This window comes from Rhododendron vialii, chromosome 13a (genome assembly GCF_030253575.1).
Source record: "Rhododendron vialii isolate Sample 1 chromosome 13a, ASM3025357v1".
Classification (NCBI taxonomy): domain Eukaryota; kingdom Viridiplantae; phylum Streptophyta; class Magnoliopsida; order Ericales; family Ericaceae; genus Rhododendron; species Rhododendron vialii.
In genome coordinates, this window is record NC_080569.1 from 7,596,836 (window position 1) to 7,621,795 (window position 24,960).

Here is a 24,960-nt window from a genome sequence, read left to right on the forward strand (position 1 = left end):
GAACAAGATAAACCGAATAATTAAATGCAAAGAAAAGTGTAGAAAAAGAGGACTTTGCTTTGGTCTGTGTGCAGTGCATCAAAAGAAGTCTGGGAGGCGGCTTCGATCAGTGTGAGAGAAAACCTAGGTGGATAATTCAAGTAGGGTACGCAATTTGGTCTTATCTCTCTTGCGCTCTTCGATTGTTGGATGGGAGTGACAATTTCCCGAGAAAGCCATGGCCATGAAAAAGTCATTCAAGGATTCTCTTAAAGCTCTCGAAGCGGATATTCAGCACGCCAACACTCTGTATAACGCTCTTTCTGTCTCTCCATCTCTTCACGATTTAATTGATTGATTTTTGGCTTGAATTTTTTAGTGCCGTGGCTCGTGATTACTTTTGGGTTTTGGAGTAACTTGTTGGTTTTGGCTTGGGAATTTTCCTGTTTGGCTTATATTATTAGTAAATTCAGTACTATGTTCCACTGCGTTCCTTGAATATAGTTTATCTCCGTGTCACCGTGCGAATTCTGTACCGTATCGTTGTTTAGAGGAATGTGGGATATTCCTGATGCGCAATGTGTAGCCATTAATTTTTTTATTATCACCAGCGTTCTGCATTTGGTATTTATATATTGTCGTAAAAGAATTCATGGTGCTGATTTAGTGATCTAGCTCTAGGTGGAGTGCGGAGCATACGTGACCAATGCACAATGCTCATACTTACATCAGAGCTGGGTAGAGATAGTAGCATGGACTCATACAGCCGGGTTATTTAAAATAGAGATTCAGTTAAGTATGTACGAGTGGCGGTCACACTCCCTCGTTCGAATGTTAACTAGATGGAAACTAAATTTCTTAACCTGGGAACTTGGGGTCATGTTTGTAGGAAGGGATCTCAGCTTAGATGCATTCTCCAAAATGTGAAGCTGTGATGCAGTCATTTTGCTAGTGTTGTGCTAGACATGACATCAACTGTCTGACTTGGGGGTATTTTTCGAGGTCGATTGGACTGAGACTCCCTTTAGTACACTCATTACTCATCAGTATTTCAAACTTTCAATTTGTTTTTTTTTTCTTTCTAATTACAGTTATCAAATTACACAAAACTCTTCTGAGACACACATTAGCTATTTTAACGTGCCATTGCTTTATGTTGTTTGTAAGAATCATTAATGTATTAAGTTCTGCAATCCATAATTTATGCTCTCCTAGTCTCCTGAGTCCTTGTTATGCAATTCTGGTTCGTACATTCTTGAGTAATATGCTAAAAGTGAGATTCTGAAATTAATGTGTTTTTACTATCTTCATGACACAGTGTTTAGACACTCTGAATTATATGTTCTCGTTCCTCATTCCTTTTGCCTTGTTACTCCAGGGCTCTAGGTTGTCCGAGGCTGAATGATGGAGCATGCCTTCAACTGAGACTGTCTTATAGTCCAGTTGCACACTTATTTCTATTTCTTGTTCAGTGGGCAGATTGTCAACTTGCTGGTACCCTTGGGTTGCTTCGAGTTCTTATTTATATGGTAAACTCCTCTACATTGTGTACAGTTACTGATGCAACCAAAGATACCCATAGATAATGTAGAGAGAGAAACTCCCAAATGGGATACAAAGAGACTAGCTCTTAATAATATTTGTTCAAAATGATAAAAAAGTTGCCAAAAGAAAGGACTCCAACACCTATATATAGACTCCATACAAAAGACATAAATACCCTTCCTACATACTACATCAGTTACCTTGTTTTATGGTCTTTGAATCTTTGCCTTTTCATAGTTTGTTTGGAGGTTGAAGGCTTCAAGCCGCTCCCTTTTATTTCTCAGATTTGTATTTCTTGTTCTTTCTGTAGTTACTTTAAAAGTCACTTATCTTTGTCAGTAAAGCAATTCCTCTATTACTTCTTTCTTGACGGCGTGTCGAACGTTGGTGGATTGATGCAGACCTATGCAGATGGCAAAACCACGATGTCTGTTTATGAGAGAAAAGCTAGTATCAGGGAATTTTATGGTAAGGTTTGATGCAGAACTAAGCGTGTTTGGGTCAAAGGAAAATGAATGGAAACTTACGTAAATTTAGTTTCTTCAATTCATTACCTTTTTGTCGTTTTTTTGGTCTTTTTCTTTCCTTCATAAATCCTCCACAGATTCATAACCAAACACTACATTCAAGTCATTAATTTATGAAATGGACACTCCCCCCTCCCCACTATTTCATTACTTTTTTCAGTTCAGAAAATATAAGTAAGCTTCAAGCCTTCAATGTTGGACACGTATTTACTTACTGAATTATCTTCTATCAACAGCTGTTATATTTCCTTCTTTATTGCTACTGCAAAGCGGGATAACAGATTTGGATGATAGAAAACAGAAAGAGATATGCTCACTCAGATTCTCTAAAAAGGATGATTTAGACAAGGGAAAACTCACTGAGGCCGACATTGAGAGAGAAGATGAATGTGGAATTTGCATGGAAATGAACAGCAAGGTTGTGTTGCCTAATTGTAGCCATACCTTGTGCATGAAGTGTTATCAGGATTGGTAAGTTCCTCGTTCTGATTTCTGAAACTCATCCTCTCTTTTTTGGTCTCAGAATTCAGTTTTGGAAGCATGTTTTTTTTTTTTTTTTTCCCTTCAAAAACTCTGAAGGTTAGTAGAATCTGGCGCTTACTGTCGTTCTTCTATACCTAACTAGCAAACAAAAAATGAAGGATTGAGAGAAAACAGTATATGATATTCTGAAAATTATGTCTTCATTAGCTGCAACTTGTAACTCAATTTTGTGAAAAGATTTTCTATGAATTACAAATCAAACAGAATGCAGTTCTGTTTTTTTCTTCCCGTTAGATATCACAATATAAATTTTAAGAACTCTGCCCAACCATGCCATTCCTCTTTGCTGCCTTTGACCATGATAAGTTTTGGTTTTTCCACGGTTCACTTTGTAAGAAATGTTTTGGCAAAACTAATATGATGGGTACCGGCCAACTTATTGGGGAAATATTGGTATAGTTGGACCAAACTAATTGGTGACCTGACTTTGGTTCCACTTGCATGCATCATTCTGCTTACAGTTTCTCTATAGCTGAATTATGATCTTTAGAAGTGTTCTTTAAAAGTAGTGTATAGGGAAGCGTATTTGCTCTCCTATGGTAACTGGAATGCGAAGTGTGTTCTCTGCGAGTTGATCAAATAAGCTTGTCTAGTCTGCTGCATCGTATGCCTATCCGTTTTAAACCATCGTTCTGACTTCTGACATATTAGTTGTTGATAGGTACTACTTTTCCGTAGTGTCAATTCCAGCATTTCCGTTTATTAGTAATTTATTTGGACCTGATGGGTTTTTTGGTGTTTTTACTTCAGGCGTGGGCGGTCCCAATCTTGCCCCTTTTGTCGGGATAGCCTTAAACGGGTGAACTCAGGTGATTTGTGGATTTGCATAGGTAACAATGACATCAGTGACATATCCATAATCTTGAGAGAGAACTTACAAAGGCTGTTTATGTACATAGAGAAGTTGCCTCTTATTGTTCCAGATCATGTGTTTGTGTCCTATGATTCTCGTTTCAAGTAAAGGACCACTGACTCTGGTTTTAGTCTGCTGATGGAAGTTCAAATGTATATTATATATAAATGTGCTTCACAGTTAGAATTGTATATTCCTGTGGATTTAGTATCAATGATCATGTTGATCTCTGGATTGTTCTTATCAATACAAATGTGATTCAGGTACGTATCTGTTTGCACTGTTGTAATTTTTGACCTTCAGCACCATCCCCTCCTGCTCACCCACACACACCGACAGAGATAGATTTGATCATGATACCCAGCTCACAGTAAATGACAACTCACACCGCCACCACTTGAGCTCCAAGTAAACCCCAGCCCCATCCAAAAACAGTCCATAGGGTTGCACAACTCCATTCTCATAATTGTCAGACTTGAACAACAAATTCTTCTGTAGCAAACAACCTTGTGAAAAGAATCAGACGCCAAGCTCCACATGGACCACGTCTGCCCTGTAACCGTGTCACCTGGAATGGATCTTTGAATTTCAGTTTTAGTGCCTAGATATCGCAGTGAATAAATTACCAGCGCTGGAAAGAACCCAAATTATTGGCAGTGGGAACCACCTGCATAGGGTCATGATTCTGACAGTCGAACCAGCAAGTGCAGTTGCAACTGTGTTCCTTCCCTTTTTGACGAATAACTGCATGAGAGACTTTGGTGAGCATATTGTTGATGGCTTTTTAGCTCGGTGTCATGGTGTTTTTCCCGTGGACCAAGCTTGTGTAGAGCATGGCAATGCTGGGCTGCATTATTAAGACTAGGTATGCAGATGTTTTGATCACTCCGTGAGCATGCTGTAAAAATCTTGCGCAAATTCTCAAGGCAAATTTTCATGAGCTAAATTATTTTTCATTTTCCTTAGTGAAACTCTATTCATAATCAATTGGAAAGACTACGGGTGCGTTTAGACTAAATTATTTTTTTGGTTAAGGCTGATGGTATTAGTTTGTTACCTTTCGGCAGTTGTCTCGACAAAGGAAATAAGAAAAGTACAAAAACATGGAGTACATTAAAGATGAAAAAAGCCAATATTAAAACATTGCTAAAGTCTTCTTGATGACTGTTTTTTTTTCCCCCTTCTATTTTGGTTAATTTGACCGGAATCTATGCATATCTAAGAGAGAAAAGTCAAAACTACCGAAAAATTTAGGGCAAAGGGGGCTTAATTTAACGTTCAAAGTTCTTTCAATAGAAAATTAGCGTAAGTGTCAACTATAATTAACATGGACATAATAGGGGGAATTGAAAATGGGGGTAACTTTGGTAGCCACCTCGTAGTCTCATGCATTATGTGATGGTTTCAAACCTCACCCACCCCATCCTGAATCCCTCAAATTAGAGTAGAATAGATTTCTTACCTTGTACACAAAAAAGAATTGAGACTAAAAACTCATTGCCTATAAATGTATACTATCCAAACATTGTCATTTGCTTATATAAACCAGGAGGGGCAATTGCTCAATGTAGATCGCACTTTATATCACATTATAGTACACGGAGGTTTACCCATGATCATGACGACTAGAGAATGGTAAGAGGCCAACAGGTCTTCTTTACACCTTAAGAAGGTATACAAAAAAAGAAAAGAAGGTAAAATATCGTCACTAATTTTAAACCTACAGGACAGGGAAGGGGAGGCTATGATTCGAACCCCAACAATGAGCATGGTGTTTCAAGTGAAACATTAACGGGACAGCCATGCGCTCTCGCCTCAACAAGTTCAAATAAGACCCAATATTTACATGCATCTATATAGACATTCAATTACAGAAACCAGCATCTGAAGAGGTAGGGATAGGTTTCGAGCAGTTGCTATACTCTCTCTGCTGAAGGTCTCACTAACCAGCATCTGAAGAGGGTGGTATGTATATGTTTCAAGCAGTTGCTATACTCTCTGCTGAAGTTCTGGTAGTGAGGGACGGTCTCATTGTGACGATAGCAGATTCATTGGCTCCAGCTCTCAGAGCCGCCCTCCCGGCTTCCAAGAACCTCTCAACTGCATTCTCGGCGTAACGGTTAGCTTCACCCACGGTCATGCTTTTTCCCATATTGGGGTATGTGTTGAGTACATAATCACCAACTAGCTGGGATGCAAGTTGGATCAACTCAACTTGGAACTCGGAGAGTTTCTCATCTTCCTTTGGTCCGTGTGGCCTAAGTGATATCTTAACTTCAGGGAGCGTTTCTGTTCAACCAACATATTCACAATACCATGAAAGATTATATTCACTGCAAAACTATAATCACTGATAGACTTGCACACGAAAAATAATGTTAAATTCAAACAAATCCCACAATAGGCGAAGAAGAAGATGCGGCAGATTATGTCAAACTATCCTTAAATCATTAGCTGAGACCAACTCAGGAACCAGTAAGGGCGAAATGCATTTTGAAGACATCCTCAATATGGACTGTGTTGACATATCCCTTATGGGGAACAACTCCAAGGTAATTAGCTTTGACCTGCCATTTTGAATAAACATGTTTGGAGAAATTGAGGTACCGTGAGAGACTCAACTTTGAAAAACCCATAACGTGCCATAGAACACGAGTATGGTAATGCAAGATCTCAAAAGAAGCAGGCACCAAGAAAATATGGAAAACAAATATGGTAGTACTTGGTTTCATATTCATGGCATGGTGGGAAAGATATGTTAAACACGGACTCCAATGAAAAGCGACAAGGACACGCCAGGCATCAATTAGCAAAAATGTTTTCAAGACTGTAATGTGGCTCCATATTGGAGAGAGGATCAGTATTTTTGGGGGTGGCCCAAGAGATGGAATGCAGCAAAACTTCCAACAATAGACCCTAACTGCCATTGGATCAATTATTCCAGTACTGATACAACACAAGGCTACTATAGAAAAACAGCATATGTCATATATTCATCAAGAAAACAAGAACATATGGGTACAGAGGGTTAAGGGCCAGTACAGAGTAAATGGTGAAAGCTCGAGCCAAGTGCAAGAACACAGGATATAGGCTTTGTAGTTAAGAAGCTTTTAGTAATCAACTAAGTGGAATATCAATCAAGCTTCATCAAGACAATAACGTTGAGCATAGATAGACAAAAACTATGGGATGATTCAAACCTGGACAATCATCGCGAGGAGTCTGGCGAAGCTTGAAGTAGTTCTCAAAAGTTCCAGCCCATGCATCTCTTTTGGTCAGGAAGTTTGATTTCAGCTTGAAAAGCTTCTTAACAGTTGCAGGAATAGAAGAATGCTCGAACTGTGAATCTGGAGTTGGCCCACTTGGCTCATGGATTACTGCACCAAACAACCAAAGAGCCAATCTCAAAGACAAATAAATCAAATCTTGAAGTAAAACTAAGAAACTAGGAGTTAAACATGCAAACATGTGTACAAACTTTAGTGTAATTCTCCAATCATGATCGGAACATGAAAACACGGGTACAAAATTTTTAGATGTGCGGATGGCACTACACTCGTTAATAGTCAGCACAATAACAAAAACTAGAAGCTGAAGTCCTTAGATTAAAATTCTAAGCTCATTCATTCCATCCTATTCTCAATCCCACAGGTTATCGCCTATCGGCCATGAAGTCTTTTCTCAACACCAAAACCCCACCTCAATTCACGCTCCTCTCGCCCTCATAGCACCACCACAATTTTTTCCTCTCAACTGCACAAACTATTTTCACTTCTTACATATGTTACTTGTACCAGCAACACCAAGTGGAACAAGCCTGAATGGAATAGAAAAACTAAATGAACTAGTATAACCATGCCACTGCTTTAAAAATATTTCCTCGATTGCCAACTCAACTAAACATCAAAAAGTGAAATTAATCTGCAATTCCACCAATAGGGAGCACCCACAATCTTTACTATCGGGTTTGGATCTGGATTGACAGGATCATATATGGTGGGAAAGGAAAAGATGAAATGAAAAGGGCAATCTATTCCATGCCTTCCCTACTATTTTCCTTTTCCATGATGAATCTCCTCACAAATTGGTGATACAAACAACCTAAAGATTTTCTTTTGATAACTCAGGTGCTCAGGCCGGCTTACGCGCATCTCGACTAATCTGAGACTGAATCAATCCCCCATCCACTAGGGACTTTCAATCAATTCAAAAGGCAACTCTAACAGTTCAATTCAACGAATCAATAACCAGTTCACAACACCAAACTAAAATCTCCAAATCAGTAGCTAATAAGAACAAAACCAAACCAGTAAACGATGAATCATGAAATCAAACCTGTGCCCTTATCAACCCAAGGGGAGATCAATATCGTCGGAACCCGAACCCCCAACCGGTCAAACCCGAAGTAAAACGGGTCAGGCCCAACAATCCCATCCGGGTTAGGAACCCCAGACACAGGGGTAGGCACGTGATCATAAAACCCACCATGCTCATCATAAGTAATGAGCAAGGCCATCTCTTCCCACTGCGGGCTGCCCCTCAGCGTCTCGTACACCTCCTTCACGAACCTCTGCCCGACCGCCACGTCGTGTGACGGGTGGTCGTCGTTCGCCGGCGACAGCTCCACGTCGAAGTACCTCTGCTCCAGCACCACGTAGTTAGGAAGCTTGCCCTTCTTGGCATCCGCCTTGAACTTCAAACTGTAGCTGTGGAATTTCGTCACGTGCTTCAGCTTCCTCAGGCTCTTGAAGAACAGAGAGGCGGGGATGTTTTGGTAATAAATCCCGAAGCTGAGGCCATTCTCGTCCAAAGAATCAAATATGGTTTTTTGAGGAAACCCATGGATTAAATCTTTTCTGACGTTGCTGGAGGCGCCGTGGGAGGTGGCCGAGTGGACGTAGAACCGGTTGGGCTGGGTCGACGCGGGGACGGACGCGAACCACCGGTCGAACACGGCGAACTCGTTGGCCAACTCGGTGTAGACCGGTACCAGCTCCGGCTTGAACCCGCTCATGACGGTCCTCGCCATGCCCTCGACTTCCATGTTGAACGCCTGCTGGACGAAGCCGTTCATCGGCGCCGGGTTCAGAGACGAGTCGTTCGACCCGAATATCTGCTCCCGGATCGCCTGAATGGAGTGGCCCGGGTCGGAGTCGATGAAGACGGCGTCGTCGGAGACGAATACTTCCGGGGAGTCCGGATCGGAGGCGTTCATCCGGTTGGATTCCTTCCCGGTGAGCCCGTCGATGTCAGGCCGGGTCTTCTTGAGCCACCCGAGGACGTGGTCGAAGGAGCGGTTTTCCATGACTACGACGACTAGGGTTTTGATGGGCCCGTTGATTTTGCGCTTGGGTTTGGGGGTTGGGAAGGGGAAGGAGAGGGAGGAGGTCAGGAGGCAGAGAGAGAAGACGGCGGCGAGGAGGGGGCGCCGGCGGAGCATGGTTTTTCGCCGGCGGGTGGTGGGCGGGGGATTCGGTGAAGGGTAAAGTCGTCTTCTGACTGGTTAAAGAAAGGTAGGAATTGGGTGTGGGGAGTATGATATAATCGTAACGTGAAAGACAAGGGAATAGTACTATGATTGAGGAGTATATGCTTTGGGATATTATATACTATACGTTTAGGAGAGTCTTGGGTGTATATAATAGTAGAATGCAAGTGGGAGTGTGCGAATCAAAAGGCTATGGATACAACTGTTTTCGGAGCTGTTTGTTTAATGTGCGTTGCGTCACATTGTATGTCAAATAAATGAAAATTTAATTGTGTTCGGAGTTGTATTTGAAAATGGTATTCCTGACATTGGCCACGTGGCACGTGTGACGTAATTCGCCGACAAACTTGAGTATTCAAGAAGGAAATTAGAAGGTGAAATAAAATCAACATGACAAAAAAATATATTTTTTGATTACGAACATGTTGCTTTATTTATGGGACAGGTATAAAAGCTATTTGAATAACTCAACCAATTCGAGAAATAAGTCCATCATAAGAAGGAAAGAAAGAAAGAGTCTCTCTAAGAAAAGAACACACACGCAGATGGAACGATTCGAACTTCTAATCTCTTAGTGAGATACAAGAGTCCTGACTAATTGAACTAATCTTAATTAGTTTCCCATAGTTTATTCATATATATGATTTATGCAATTCAAAGGGGGTGCCATGAGATCATCTCCATTAGAAGATTGCAGATGCAATAGGTATACTAATACATATTTCAATCCGACGGAGTTGGTTAAGTGAGCACATCGAAGCAAGTAGTAATAAATTTTTTTGGGAGGTTTGCCTAGTTATTAATTTTAAAGTCATGAAATTTACCGAGATGTGCATAAATTATTACCATCGACCAATATGAAAAAAGCATGCATATCTTCACAATTGATCGGGCCAGCCATTGATTCAAAAAAAAAAATCTAAAAATCTAATTTCTGATTTACCATAAAAATAAAAAAAAGGATCGGGTCAGTCAGAGTACCTAGGAGTAGTTCGAGCGACAACATAGATGAAGTGTAAACTTAAATATTCTGAGTTCGAAACTTGACAACTTTTTAGGATTAGACCACAAGAGAAACATTTCTTGTGAATCTTTTAGCCCCGACATGAATGACCTATCTTTGACCGGACCGAAAATAAAAATAATCGACGTATCAGTAAGATAGGATTTGGTGTCCAATCGTGGACCAAAAGGGTACACGAGTTAGGTGGGTCCTAGTGTTATGAATTTCCTTCTGGTTTGGATTTTGATGGAGTGGAAGCAGCCAACACCAACCTGGGACCAGAAAGGTAAGGGGCATTTCCTAGTGGAGTTCCAATCAGAGGCGGCTGCTAACTCTGGCTGGCCCAAGGATGATGTTGACTCTCAGGTTGTCGATTACAAGTTTATTACTTCCACTCAATGTTTTGTCCAATTACAATTGATTTACACCCATCTCCAAACCGACTGACCCCACCACCATTGCATATATGGTCCGTAACTCATTGATGGTATCTTTTTTTGGATGGTTTTATTTGTGGTTATGCATGGTTTCTCGTGGCCTTATCTTTGTTTTTGATAGCTTCCCGTTACTTTTGCATTGCGCGCGTCTCAACTAATTTTGAAGAACCATTTCCACCACCCACTCGCGTAACTGTATATCTGTAAGGATTTCAGTTTGGATATATAATGGAGCCAGGTTCTGCTAAGAAAATGGTGTACTCCAATTTCCTTGCAATTTCAATGATAAGGTTATGTGAAAATCTCCACATAGCTGAAGCCCCTAGTCAAGGGTTCCAGGACGGGGCTTCCAACTTGAGACCTTTTGTCAATTCAAGATCTCTGCGGAGTTTCTAAATCTTGGTTTTATTTTGGTTTTTGTCAAAAACCCATAACAAGCTTCATGGGAAGGCAGAATGTGAGAAAAATTTCCTTTTTGTGGGTGCACGTAAATGGGTTTTAAATTTCCTTTTCGTGGGTGCGCTGAAATGGGTTTAGGGTTCGATTTTCATTTAACAGTTTGTCTGATATTGTCTTTTGGTTAACTTCAACCATAGTTCTCACAAATTACAAAGTTAATTCCATGCAACAGGAAATTTGCAAACAGCTAACCAGATAACAGAACAACAGGAAGTAAAATAACCTCGGCATTATGTTTCACATTTAGCAAATATAACAGCTAAACTTTGGCACGAAGTACAAAACCAAGTATGCTTGAGCTAACAATAGCCTTGCTCAACGATTCATCAAAACGAAGACAAAAGGCAAGATTTGGGATCCAAGCCTGATTCACAGTATTAAGCAAGATGAAAGGACCAGGTTAGCCAATACACTTGCTCCAGGGATTTAAGCCGATGAACCCTAGAAAAGATTGAGGGACATCTTCAGCTTGTTCCGTTTCCATTTAGGAAGCTCATAGAAGGCACTCCTTGTCATTTTGAATACATCTTGGAACTCCTCATCCGACAAGTAAGTCTAGAAATCAAAACACCCAGAAAATGCAAATATCTTAAAGTTAAATTGATCAAAACAGTGACCGATATGAATGCATTTAGTCATAGAAGTGATATCTGAGATAGCACTAAACCCAAATCTAGAAAGGTTTTGATGCATGTTTTCAAACTTCAAAATCTGAAAGTAGCAAGTTCAGACAGCAAACATCAAAGGAAAACAGAAGTAACGGGATAAACTAGTATCCATGAGGCTTTTTGGATTACACCATATAAGCTTCTACTTGATTAGCTTCTTCTCTATTCTTAGAAACAAAACAGATATTCTTGGTAAAGTGATATTTGTTTGGGATTGAGTCAGAATATATGAAACGGCTGTAAATCAGAACATTCAAGATATTCAGATCCTCAGTCTTTTAGATTCTGTGGAGAGTCGATGATTTCTATTTTGAAGCATGAATATAGAAAATTCTTCCAGATGATAATCAAAGGAGTACCTCTCTTCTGGTCACATCTATGCCTGTTACTGGATCACTTGACACCACTTTCAGTCTGTCGTAAGGATAGATATTCAAGTTTGGACCATCCTGACTTTCATGAACCTGTGGGCTCGTATTTATGGAAGGAGCATGTGGCCCTTTTGCTGCAGTAGATGCCAATGAACCATTTGTCAGAAAGAAATTTTATGCAGGACAGATTAGCCAAGTCAGAGAACCACAGACGTACGTGACTTTAAAAAATAAGGATATAAGAGAAACAATGGATAAAAAAAGTAAGTTAATAGCTATTAACGAGTGACTAGAGGTTAGTAGGCAGAGTTTTAACCATTGAACTAATGCTCAGGTATAAAAAAACTCATGAGGATAATAGATCCCATGAGGATTTTAACGACATGCTTTTGTTAGACCACAAAAGCTCAAGCTGTTAGAAAATAGGCCTAGCAATACATATCAAGCTATCACATTCACCCATATTCCCAAAAGCTCAAGCTGTGAGGTAAGGGCAAACAATGTGTAGCAATCTATTCATAATTCCCCTATACTTTGTTTCCCAGATGGAGATGTGAACACAGATTGAAACAAAACCAGCTAGGAGAAACAGAATTCAAACAAGGCACAAATGGAAACGGAGAGACTTGAACCCAAGACCTCCTAGAACCAAAGCTCTAATATATAAGATCGCATAAAGTCCGAAGAGCTTAGTTATTTGAAAATCAGCCAACAGTACACCTCTAGCCATCTAAAAACTTGAACATGATTACAGTAGTAATATCATAACAACTAGATGCCACACCAAGTTACAAAAAGATCAATAATGTCATTGGGCAATACAAGATCATTCCATACCAGTATCACCAAGATCAGGAGACGATCCAGAAAAGAGCTTTGCGGGAATTGGAGGTGGGCTGGAAAATCGGCGATTGTCTGAAGACTTCAACCTTGATCCTAGAACACTTGATGTGGGAGATATACTTCTTGCCACGCCATTGGGCCCAACAGACTGGCTTCTGTAACTATTTGGGGTAGTTTCCATGGAGTATGCTTTCCATGAACCTCCTAACGGTGCCTGCATATTATAAAGTTCCTTGAGCGAAGCCTAAGTCAAATAATTGTAGAATTGTTGCTTCAACAATGGAAAACCTTGCAGAGCCTACTGAATCAGAAAATTTGAACTGTTTCATATAAATGGCATGACAATCCAACTGGAAAAAGAAAAATCTGACATTTCGTTTGAAGGGAATACGAAAATAAAAGACCATATACAGGATATAGTTCAATCTTTGGTATCTACTAGAAAAATTATAACATTTGCTACTAAAAATGTCGTGGCAGTCACTTACTTCCATTTTCTTTGCTCGTCCATTTAAAATAGCAAGCTTGCGCTCAAATGAGTTGCCGATCATCTACAAGTGAAACAATGGAGTAAAAATTGTTAAACTGCATTGTCAGTAATAAGTTGTATAACACATGTGAACGAACTTTTCTGAAGTAATTTCGTAGGAAAACTCTTTAGGTATGCAGGTATGTGCTTGTCTGAGTCTGCATAGGAGATTAGATTCAATATTGAAGTATCATGAAAGAGGAACACAGTTGAATTGTTGAACTCTGGTTTCTGTCATTCCCTCTGTTACGTAAATTCAAATCCCCATATTAGCAAGTTCTACAACTATATGCTCATGTTGTTTCACTAGGTTGTATTTCTTGAAAACTGTATTTGTTCTCTCACTGCTTTTCTGAGAGGAAAGCAGGAATTTCAAGCCTGGAGAGAATGTTTCACACAGTTAAAAGAGTTCGCGCAAGTACGTTTCAGAGAATATGGGAATCCTGAGACAAGGGAGATAGTGACTCCAAATAAAAACACAAAGAAATGGAAGAGAGAGGAGATAACAAGAGAGCTTAAACAAGGCTCACTAAATTTCTTCTTTCTGTTATTCACTTACATTGGCCTTAGAGGAATCCCAATCAAAGAATCGAGTGAACAATGGTGGCTCGTACGCTTCTGTAACAACATATATTGGAGTCTCCAAAGATAGGCCTTCAATCAGGATGTCAGTCTCCAGGAATTTCTGTTATTTAAAAGTAAGAGGATTAATAAAAGACACAGTGAAGAGATAACAGAATAGTCTAAAACCATATACCATAAAATCATAAAAATATATCTGAAAAAACTGAAATAGGTGACAAGGATCAACTGAAGAATACTATATAAGGCACAAAACAAAGAGTTTTTGCCTTATATAAACTGGATTCATAATGTGAACACGTCATGAGTGGAATGATAAGAACCATGGCACACAAATCAATGGATATGTCCTCTCCACTTTACAAAAGCAAATCTCAAGAGAGCGGAAGTAATGGAATTTTAAGATCATTTTGCAGTGCTTACGAGACCAATAGTAAAGGCCTCTTGTTTTGATCCGATATTGGAATGGCGTCCTATCCAAACATAAATTTCACCGTGGCAGTCCAGTACTAGAACATCTTCAGTAGTTAAATCATCCTGGGAAAAGTTGAATATCTCTTTCACCTGGAAATAAGAAAGCCCATGTAAAATTTTAAAAGCATGGAGGTTCACATATGTTATCTTGTGTGTACTAAGTCTACATCAAACACTCGATACACACCAATTATAAAAACCTATGAACAATGTGGAAATGTCAGAAATGTACCTTGAAATCAACTGCAAGTGATTTCCCGATCGGATAGCAAAGTTATCCAGAAACCGCCATTAGACATGATTTCACAATGATTCACAGCTGGGATAATTCAGAATTAAGGCAGAACCACAACACCTTTTGAGAGAATATTTCAAGGAAGTATATATTCTTTACCTTCAGTAGAAACACATGTAAACAAATGTGGATCCTCTGTGAATCTGGTAATCTCTTTTTCCCTTGGGTATTCCCCCTTTCCACCCAGTGCATTCCAGAGAAGTTCAGGTTCACTTCCTTCCCTGACTAATATGGGTTGCCATGTTGGCTGCAAATGGAATGGCAAATGACATTAGCTGCGCAAAAGCAGGAATCAACACGAGATCTGTAAGAAAAAGGGAGATGCACACATTTATCAGGTCCATCATTCTGTCCACGAGATCCTGATCTCTAGCTGAGGAGAGATTTCCAGCCCAAGTGAAGACAGATGTCTGAGTCTTCAAGATGTAGCAATAGGATGAATTAAGAGAACTTGAAACCTGCAATCACATTAGCAATGAATACAAAAATGCCAGCCCCAATTTTGTTACTGAAGCGAGGATGAACTAAGAGATCGCATGTTTTTATGACAGCTGATCACTAGATTATTTTGTGTGGACAAAGGATCTTGACTTTGTGTTTTGATGTTCAATTAACTCAACAGACCCTTTTCCTAATTTTTGTTACAGGAAACAAAGATTTTATTGTCTTGAGTAGAATCAGTAGATATTACAACAAGCTAATAAGAGAATGGAAAATAGCATCATTGTCAAAGAAGTGTATCCCAACTAGGTTAATAGCATACTCAACAAACCCTTGTCTAGACAAAATTAAGAACATAGTTTCAAAGGAGTTTTAAGGATCTTTTAACATGAAAACCCGAATCATCCATCTAAGTATTCTACGAAGGGTAAAACACGAACATATGATCATGAAGTAGAACCTTTGGTTTTCATAGGACAGGCAACACAATGGGCCGTTCGCTTAATGGAAGGTTGGTCCAACAGTAAATCTTTACAAACATACTACATCTAAGACATAACTTCATTGAGGTAGCGAGAGAATACCTTTTTACTTCAAAATATTACAAAATTACAGGATAACAAACGTCCATGTCAGATACTTTACATCCCTAAAAGACCATGCAGCCAATGCTGACTACATGTATCTACTGTTTTAAATCTCAAAGTAACATGAGGACATGGGGAATTCATTACCAGCTTGATATGAAAAGTCAAACCTAGGAAATAGAAGAGACAAGACAAATACATAAGGTCAACAATCAACAGTAGAACTAACCTGATCAACTTGGATGGCTTGCATGTTGTTCAAACTCTTTCCTTGAACACGAAAAAGAGCTGTCTTTGTGCCATCAAAAGTTTCATCGGGAATACCTTTTTCTGCTGTAGATCTCTTGTACCTTATGCTCATACCTCCCTATGTAAAGTAGCAGCCACAAACAATCAGAACCATAGCCAATGCTTAGCAGTAGGGTTATTGAATATAAAGACTGTAAGTTGAAGTCCAAGAAAAACAAACTAGTTAGGTGAACCTTAAAAATAATCAATTTCTGTGTAATAGAGAAAAATTGCTCTGGTTCCCTTCCCCCGACGATTTGAGCCTGAGATCAAAACATGAGTTGAAATCTGAGTCATCCATGTAACGCAAGTTGAGGTTCAACAATTGTTGCTACGGTTTTACTCATTTCTTGTTCAAGTGCCAAAAAAAGGATCACAACCAATGCTTTCCACGTTGCACATCCAACACAAAAAGAGGTCCAACAAAAGGAGGTCTAATTTATCCCTTGGAGTTTGGAGGCAAGTCACAACCTTATGACCAAATTAGTGTATTTCAATAAGCCATTTACTTTACAAATGAGGAAACCAGTACAGATGACTATGCAAAAACACAAACTAGCATAGATTAAGAAGAAAAACTCAAAGTAACTGAAAAATCAGCATGATACACATAAGTGTCAGTTGAATCAAAGTTGTAATAGCAATATCAATAAATAGCACTGATAACAATGCATAACTAACCACACTGGGATTTCCCTTAGTTGAATGAACAATGGTGTCCATATGGGAGATAGCATCAGCCTTATCTTCCTGCAATGACAACAAATAATGAATAAAAGAAGAAAAGCTCACCCCCCAGGGATTAGACAGGGTGCATGTTAGCTAGCCCGGACACCCTGAGTGTTGAAAAAAAAGAAAGGCTGATGAATTACAAGATCAGTAAAGACTAGTGAACATTAACTACTACAACAGCTACAAAATATGAGAAACTACTTATGAGCATCAATGTAGAGCACCGAAAGATTGAAGTACACTCTTTCATCAACAAAGGTGCTACTATTCCCACCACAAGCTTTGAGAAGTAAAAAGAAGATAAAAGCAGTTCAAGGAAAAGAAATTCATCAGCTGTTAAGCCAAAAGCCATTGACAATGGACATAACTGCCAATTTTATACATGATGAAAGTTCTTCTTTTTCAAATCCGCTACTCTTGCTTTCACTTTCTCATAGCCAGTGTTACCAGGGACAGATCTTTCCGGTTTAATAGAGTATGAAAGGACGGGTAAACTTGAATAACCTCATCATTAGATTGTGGTGAAGTATTTCTAAATAAAATAGGATCAGAGATTCCTAATAGTACATACACCACACTAACCAATGCACTCCTGCAACCAAGCCATGCATAGAATAGATTCTCCTCCCTCTCAAGGCCAGCATAAGTATACTGCAAAATATAGCAGTCCCCACTGTAAAACTTCATCTGTTCCGCAACAGGAATAAGGGATACTTCATCAGCATTTACCCGCCAAACCTAAAGTGTTAAGGCCGTTTTAGCTATCAAGACAATGTGGATGACATAAGCTTATAGTCATCACATCAAAACAGCTTATAGTTATCACATCAAAACAATGGATGTTTTCAAAGAACTCACCTTTAGTGTGCCACTGCAATCAATACATGGCTGACAGTCTTCTTCAGGTAGCTCTTTGACGTCATAACCACTTTGCTTAAATATTGCTGATTATAGAAAGGACAGTAAAAGGTAAAAAAACACAATTACTTACCACTATAAATACCCTATAACGATCTTTCTCTATTTTCTACTGTCAAATCTTCCCCCTCTACTTTTTCTTTGTATAAGATTGTTGCATGACGAACACACCTGCTACTTTCCCTCGGCCTTCTTCATAAAGCTTTGGTTCAACTTTTTGAGGCCATCTATCAAAATATGACCTAAATAACGCGGTTTCTGATCCTTCTGTTAAGAAAGTTATATGGGTACCAACTGATCTTCCTTGAGATCTGACAAAATCCTGTGGAGAGAAACCAATAATAAGGCAGGAAACACAGCCCTAAAAGCACATTTGAGAAAGTGCAAGCGGTGGGATTCACAGTAACAAAAAGGACAGCTCTCAACAGATTACCACCTTTCAAAATATTGCATCTCTATATTTGCTTTCGTCACAAACAAAAAACGTATGGATTAGAAAACTGCACAAAAATACACTTCAGGAATATAAGCATGCTACAAAAATGAGAGAACAGAGGTATAATTTTGATAACTCAAAAGTTGATTGGTGAACATCCTTTGAGGACCACAGTAATTGTTGACACTTATATTCTTTTACAACTTTTTGTCTGCAATTATGGTTTCAGATAGTAGATAACACAACCGTAAATCACTAATAGCAGTCTCAAGGCAGAACTAACATCAGCTCTAGCTAGCTAGTTCTTTTAAGTTCCTAAAAACCTAGCCTCCACAAATGCATACAAGGGCATTACAGAGGTAATTTTCACAGCAATTCCCGTTGCTATCAAGCAGAGGTCTTGTCCAGAGCCAAAATATCATTGAATCCCCCAGTGATAAAGAAAAAATCTATGACCAGACAGAGTGTCCATTCTCTCACATCTTAAACTAAATTGTAAGATTCAGTCATTATCCACAAACTATATTGGTTGCAATCGCAAGTTACATATCTCCTCAACATTCAGACTTCGCACCATTTTCACCATCAATATACTGAGTACGTGTAGAACCATTTGAAATCACTTTCCCTACTTATCTCCTAGCTGCACTTCTAATGTCCAATCATTGATCAACTCTAAAATTCTATTCTACCAGCACATTTGTAATTTAGTATAAATGCATCGCATTGCAAACACAAAACAATAAACAAGTATAAAAACACTAATAGTCAATATTTTAAAAACTGGACTGGTAAGCAAACCGGAAAAGGGATTGGGTGGATGGGTCACCAGTTCAACCGTGGTTGAACCGGAATTGAACCATGATGTCATAATTATATTAAAAAAAACAATATTAAATACTCCCTCCGTCCCAAAATGATTGTCCGGTCCGCAAAACGGAGTGATAAAAATAATGCATTCAAATTTTTTTCACAAATTAAAAATACTCATTGATATCTAGTAAGTTGTTAAAAAACTTTTGATTTTTTCTTGCAAAAATTGTATTATTTTTAACACCCTGTTTTGCGGACCGGACAAACATTTTGGGACGGAGGGAGTAACTAATTAAAATGAGCATATTAAAAAATACATGTATATATAGCTTAAGAAAATAAAAGTATCATTTGTTTTTTTATGAAAAGATAAGGTGTTGGCCTAGAGAGGCATTCCGGACATTTTTTACTCCATCCCACATCGGTGGGAAGTAGAACAAGTGGTGCCTTTCGGGTTCTCTAAAAGGTTCACAAGGCTTTAAAGGCGTTAGCTTGGGCTAAAGTAAGTACCAAGCTTCAATTTGTTTCATGCACCAGCAGTGGCGTCAACGTGATAGCAGTAGAGTACAAAAATTTTCCAACCAGGTTGATTAACCCGTGCCCGGTTCAGACGGGCTAGCGGTTCAGATGCTATTCCGGAACGGTTTTCACATTTTAGGCTGTTTTCTGAAATGAAGTGGTTCTTGGGTGATTCTGGACCTGACCAAGGGCCGGTTGGACTGACCGGTCCGGTCTGGTTTTTAAATCATAGCTATTAGTTTAGTGAGAGCTTCTGTAGTGCAAATCCACTTGCGTGAGGTAGTGAGACAAAGATAGCAGGAGAAAGGAATTCTTACTTCCACAACTGAGATTGCTGTCTTCCGTTCAGTGATCGAGGTACTTCTTCCCATCCAGATAAAAAGCTCAGCACCACAATCCAACATGTAGCACTTGTTTGAGTTAAGCATTTCTTTACTCAAATTGTCAGTCTCAATTTGACATAGTTTTCCCTGAGTAGTTATCCTGTCAATCGGAGAACTTTAAAGCAATCCTAAAGAGGAAGGCACACTCTGATAATGGAAAAGGAAAAAATGAGGGGAAAATGGAAGGAAACACATGCAACTCGGAATCTGGGAAGATTGATTGAGCTGAGTGTCAAGGATGTCTCAGATTACTCAAAAATCTAAACGACACTACCCTAATCCATGCGCATTGCAGTTATGGAGAGAAAGTTAAGATTTAGCACCTTTGCAGATTTGATAGGATGCTCTCTCTCTCTCTCTCTCTCTCTCTCTCTCTCTCTCTCTCTCTCTCTCTCTCTATACCTGGTTTGATTCGAAATTATGAACACTGAAAATTAACACACGCACACACTCTCTCTCTCTCTCCCCCCCCTCCCCAATTTTTTGGTGGATGAGTTGACTCCATTATGCAGTTGAATGAGAACAGACATATACCAAAAACCGGACTTGACAATTATCAGGAAAGGGAAAGGCTGATATGTCTCTAGAACTCTGGGTAAAACTGACCAGAATAGCTTTACAGTTGAAATATCAGGTTGCTCCGGAACAGCAGAGGCCAAGTCCCGGGGAATGGGAGCATAACCACCAAACAAGCTCCAGAATTCCCCAACATCGGGATCACCAACAAACTTTCCATCATCTGAAGCAACAAAGCAGGTAAATTTCCAATACCAATTTCTTGCTGTGTTTGGATGCCATGTAAAGAAAGAGAAAAGAAGAGAAAATATGAGAGAAATCAGAGAGGAAGGAACAGAAAATTTTGTTTCTTTGGTTCTTACTTCTTTCAGTTCCAAAAAGAGGGAAGTGGGAAAGTATTTATCTTCTCTTCCTTTCGTTTCTTTCTACAGGTTCCAACACAAAGTAAAAGTAGCATTAACAAAATTCCAACCTATAGCGGCAACCTCGCATTTCCCCCCATGCTTATTTTCTTTGATATACTCAACAACTTCCAAAGCCTTAGCTCGCTCTTGTATGGTGGAATTGCAACCGCTGAAGAGGAATATTTTTGATGCAGTATCGAGTATGAATACATCATTGTGGTTCAATGATGTTCTAGTAAAAGGCACCTGGTCACAAAACACACGATATGGATCATATTAACTTGGTACGTGAGCAGACATATAAGATAGAACACTCTACAGGTGTTAAATAAGAAAACAAAAGCAAAACAGAATAGATTGGTAATCCAAGTTGGAGGTCGAAGCAACTTGACAGCATATATGAAATACCTTATGGAAAGTTTACTCTCTGGGCTCAAAGTAAAAACGTAGACTTCAATCACTATGTTAAAAAGCTCACCTCTTTAACATGAACAGCACGATCTCCCTTGCATGTTAACAGGGTGACTTGGTATGTTTCAGCATTCACATGCCCGGGTCCCGAAGAAAACACTCCTTCAATTGGGATGATGCAGGGTTTGAAGTATGACAAGAATTTCTCAGTTTCTTGACCTTGAACTTCTCTGTATTGCACAGTATGGGACCCAAGGGCTTCATCCAATTCAAGTGCTTTGTCCGACGCAAGGGCTGAGTCCACCTGCAAATTCCAAGAGCAACTTCAAAACACCAAACCTTGAAGTAAATTATTAAATAACACGTCTTTAGCTGAAATTCATAGCTCTACCCAAATCCTCATCTCTACTCAACGCAGAAATTATATAAGTTATCAAGTAGTGGACTGAATGATGAAAAGTATGAAGCCAGATTTATCAAGAGACTCTTCCCATCACAGGTCCAATTAATTAGCTCGTCTATGTACTCCCTTGACTGTATACATCTATCGTATCGAACTCTGCAGGTTTAGTTACAAATATGATGCCGTTTTAGCAAAAAGATATAATCAGAAGAGAAAGTAAAAACCTCTTTGGCATCCTTTCCAAGCCAATAATGGATATCATGTTCTGGGCTGCCACTTTTGAGCAAAACGGTCTGTCTCAAGCAAATGCAAGGAATAAAGTCAAGTTTGTTGCCACAAAAGAGGTAATACTGATGTTTACACACTTCCACACATCAATGTACAAGGCTTGAACAATCGCGATACAAGTCAGATCTGCTTTAAAAGACTTTCCATGCTAAACTCTTAGCTTACCAATTTTGAGAGAGTTAGTTTACAGAATTTGTTCATAACTTGCCAACAAATTGGGATATAACCTCCAAGGGACTTACATTCAAAATGATATACGCACTTCCAGAAAAGAACTTCCCATGTGAAGATCTTGGGACAGGAACCAACTGGAGGTTCTCTAAGCACCAGATTTCTACACCACTAAAGAGCAGTTAAAGATACAGGTAGCAATACTTAACGCCTTAGATGCGATCAGAACTTGACTAGCTTGTAAAAGCATAAACATGATCAGAATTATGAACGCCTAGCAAATACACCCGAGAAACATAAGTGTATTTGTGTCCATTCACCAGTATCAAAATGAGTACCGGTATATCATATGGATCTAAATACTAGTCAACTCCCCTTATTGACTACTTATTTCAGTAAAATGTTTTACTTATCATTTCTAAGCAAACTGCAAGTTTATCCAGGTGGTGAATTTACTTGGACCAACAGAAGATGCTTTGAGACTGGTAATTTCTTTGAATGAAAGAATTAAGAATCTCTTGCAGAACAATGGTCTAACAAGTAGTATCTTGAAAACCTTATTTGATACGTGAGCACTCCGATTAAGTTCACTCCTGTTCTGAATCCTCAAACTGTAATAGAGCTGAGTCATGTAGTTGGCCTTATCCATATCAAAATAAGACATTAGAGGGTGCAGAATGCTGAATAGATTCAAAACCGTTGTTGAGCCAATTTCCTAACCACTTGAGCTTTTGGTACAGTGGGTAACTTAACACAGAAGAGAAAACAACCACTGTTGATCGAAAAGCACCGACAGATACATTCTATTTGATTTATAAAAATGCACAGACACGGTTAACCAAAAAAACATAGTATGGATACGCCTTTGCTCCTGCACCCAGCAATGTGGTGTCTATAGCTTTACTAAAATAAGCCATTCTCCACTATCTAACTAATCCTTCTGCATACACTCCGCTAGATCTTGCCATATACTCTGCAGTAAACACATGATATCAGTTATTCCTACATCATATGGTGGGCTCATGTATTATGGCTAACAACTGATAAGCTATATCTCTATAAGATGACAACAGCACACATCACAGGTAAAACAACTTGAAAGATGCTGATGTTTCCCCATCTTTAGTGGAATTTGTATACTACCAAGTACAGCACATTAAAAAAAAACACAGATAAACTGAAAATCCAGAATATGCTTCCGTGTGATTCCCACCGTTTATGCAGATAATGCCATCTACTTAAGATGTACTTGTTTCTTGTCAACTGTTGTATAAGGCCTCAATTCAGCCCTCCAGAATCAAATAAATACTCACAACACGACTATCTCATTTCATGAGATGTCAGGACCATAAGTTCAACAAATTTCCAACACACTTACTGAATCACAGGTAGACAGAAGTAAGCAAAGATACAGATCACTTAACACACCAAAAAGACCAAACGAGACAACTCTGCCAGATTTGCATTAGATCATGTACAAACAAACTACATGCTCACTTTAGAATTCTACCTAGGAAAGATATATAGTCGAATGATCACAAACAAGTAACAAAATTGAACAGCTGAAGACAACTCAGACTGAAAACCAAAAGGGCGCACAAACCAGTTTGACCAGATCTTGTTACCTATTCTTGTATCTTTCCAAGATTTCTTGAAGATTCACAGTGAGGAGCTGAACTGAAGCTTTGGAAATCCTCGGAAGATCCAAAAGGGTAGTTGGGTTTGATAGAAAAGGGAAAAGGGAGCATATTCTCAATTTTCTTTTGACCCATTAAAGACAAACCGAAAAAATACGGAGTATAAGTTAATGAAAAGTAACGGAGATGTGGAAAGGTCGAAAGAGACAAGTGGGGTAGCGAAAGATTTGAAGAAAGCAAAGGAACGATTGTTTTCGACCACCGGACTGGGGCCCCACGTAACGGAGCTTTTTGTCTCCGATGTGAGAGAAAAATAAGGGGAGGAATGCCGACCTCGACCTATCTCTGGGGTCTGCGAAAACAGCAGCATGTCAAGCGCCATGCGAGATGTCTGACGGGGGGAAAACTGGAAATCGGTGCTACTTGTTTCGACGGACTTCAATCTTGGACGGTGGGCACCGAAGGAGGGGAAGAAAAAGAGAGAAGAATTTGGAAATCCAATTCTCCGCCGCGCACGGTAACTTTCCGTTTTCTTGTTTTTCTCTACGTATTTATGTGGTTTCCGTTTTCGGCACAGAGAGAATTGGCCAATTAGGTTGGTTCTACTTGCACCTTATTTGTTCGCTCGGGTGTTTTATTCTTTTGTGAATTTTTTGTTAGATTTGCGAGATATTTTTTGGACTGATCGCTAGTCTCAATGGGAGCAATTTAAAAAGTATAAAATTATAATCAAAAATAAAAAAAATCACTAAAGACGAAAAAAGTATCAAATAGCTGTCTTATTTGTTTAAACTGTCGTCTTATTTGAATTTTTTTAACATTTGTTCATATTTCTATAGTTTTTTAATTCGTCTCAACGATTAATCCCAAAAATTATCACGAAAAGCTAAATAAAAGGTTACAAAAAATAAGAAATGCCGAAATAAATTTCAGACTTATAAGTTTATAAGAATGCATATAATACAGTATGGTATTCTTTCAAAATAAAATATTGCTATCACTCAAGATAGATCATTTCATTGTCTCCCACTCATCCAACAAAAAAGAATAATAATATTGTCACCAAAAAATTTATTGCTTTGTAATAAATTTTGCGTTCCGTATTTTTATTTGTAATTTATAAATTTGCTTTAAGTTTTATGAATTTATGATGTGACAAATTTTAAAAGTAAAGAAATTACGTCAAAAAGCTGAAGAAAAAATTATTAGATGTACGAGTTTTTTTTAAACAACTGCATCATTGATTTTACTATTGTCATATCTCAAATTTCTTTTTAGTTTTGATTTTTTTGACTTATTTTGATTTGTAGAGACGAATCACAGTCTAAAAAGTTTGAGAAACTTTAAAAAAAAATACTAGTAGAAATAAGTAATATCGCCTGTTGGTGTTCTAGTAGAGAGTATCAAGTATCAACCA

At 38.8% G+C, this 24,960-nt stretch overlaps 3 protein-coding genes across 4 annotated transcripts; 1 reads left to right on the top strand and 2 right to left on the bottom strand.

The window, feature by feature from the left end:
• On the top strand, positions 1-3,713 carry LOC131314319 (E3 ubiquitin-protein ligase AIRP2). 2 transcript variants are annotated; one of them, XM_058342867.1, is made up of 5 exons: positions 1-288; positions 1,358-1,508; positions 1,926-1,992; positions 2,288-2,522; positions 3,345-3,713. In XM_058342867.1, the coding sequence occupies exons 1-5, from the start codon at positions 218-220 to the stop codon at positions 3,553-3,555; spliced, it is 735 nt and encodes a 244-aa protein (XP_058198850.1). In that variant the 5' UTR covers positions 1-217; the 3' UTR covers positions 3,556-3,713. The 2 variants fall into 2 exon arrangements, with proteins under 2 accessions (XP_058198850.1, XP_058198849.1); XM_058342866.1 differs by having other exon boundaries at positions 23-288; positions 1,869-1,992.
• Positions 3,714-5,005: 1,292 nt separating this feature from the next.
• LOC131314320 (non-specific phospholipase C1) lies at positions 5,006-9,141 on the bottom strand. Its single transcript, XM_058342868.1, has 3 exons — positions 7,783-9,141; positions 6,648-6,824; positions 5,006-5,736 (listed from the first exon to the last, which is right to left on the bottom strand). Exons 1-3 carry the CDS (start codon positions 8,885-8,887, stop codon positions 5,426-5,428), a joined length of 1,593 nt encoding a protein of 530 aa, XP_058198851.1. The 5' UTR covers positions 8,888-9,141; the 3' UTR covers positions 5,006-5,425.
• Positions 9,142-11,048: 1,907 nt separating this feature from the next.
• Positions 11,049-23,776, bottom strand: LOC131314321 (villin-1). Its single transcript, XM_058342870.1, has 22 exons — positions 23,532-23,776; positions 22,768-22,879; positions 21,978-22,077; positions 21,672-21,740; positions 21,112-21,348; positions 20,702-20,879; positions 20,320-20,452; positions 19,648-19,813; positions 17,734-17,884; positions 17,503-17,588; positions 17,227-17,382; positions 16,594-16,662; positions 16,107-16,175; positions 15,854-15,991; positions 14,926-15,054; positions 14,690-14,843; positions 14,251-14,396; positions 13,805-13,930; positions 13,205-13,267; positions 12,711-12,930; positions 11,862-12,007; positions 11,049-11,389 (listed from the first exon to the last, which is right to left on the bottom strand). Exons 2-22 carry the CDS (start codon positions 22,821-22,823, stop codon positions 11,276-11,278), a joined length of 2,706 nt encoding a protein of 901 aa, XP_058198853.1. The 5' UTR covers positions 22,824-22,879; positions 23,532-23,776; the 3' UTR covers positions 11,049-11,275.
• Between the last annotated feature and the right edge of the window lie 1,184 nt (positions 23,777-24,960).

What these genes read in the sequence shown, in the direction of transcription:
- LOC131314320 (XM_058342868.1), bottom strand. Translation starts at nt 8,887, where the DNA reads ATGCTCCGCCGGCGCCCCCTCCTCGCCGCCGTCTTCTCTCTCTGCCTC. An exon ending in TTGGGTTGATAAGGGCACAG is followed by an intron (nt 6,825 to 7,782) that starts GTTTGATTTCAT and finishes TGTTTGGTGCAG; the next exon opens with TAATCCATGAGCCAAGTGGG. An exon ending in TCCTCGCGATGATTGTCCAG is followed by an intron (nt 5,737 to 6,647) that starts GTTTGAATCATC and finishes TTGGTTGAACAG; the next exon opens with AAACGCTCCCTGAAGTTAAG.
- LOC131314321 (XM_058342870.1), bottom strand. Translation starts at nt 22,823, where the DNA reads ATGGCTTATTTTAGTAAAGCTATAGACACCACATTGCTGGGTGCAGGA. An exon ending in ATGCGAGGTTGCCGCTATAG is followed by an intron (nt 20,453 to 20,701) that starts GTTGGAATTTTG and finishes TTGTTGCTTCAG; the next exon opens with ATGATGGAAAGTTTGTTGGT. An exon ending in TCAACTGTAAAGCTATTCTG is followed by an intron (nt 19,814 to 20,319) that starts GTCAGTTTTACC and finishes TCCGATTGACAG; the next exon opens with GATAACTACTCAGGGAAAAC.
- LOC131314319 (XM_058342866.1), top strand. Translation starts at nt 218, where the DNA reads ATGGCCATGAAAAAGTCATTCAAGGATTCTCTTAAAGCTCTCGAAGCG. An exon ending in ATTCAGCACGCCAACACTCT is followed by an intron (nt 289 to 1,357) that starts GTATAACGCTCT and finishes TTGTTACTCCAG; the next exon opens with GGCTCTAGGTTGTCCGAGGC. An exon ending in ATGAAGTGTTATCAGGATTG is followed by an intron (nt 2,523 to 3,344) that starts GTAAGTTCCTCG and finishes TTTTTACTTCAG; the next exon opens with GCGTGGGCGGTCCCAATCTT.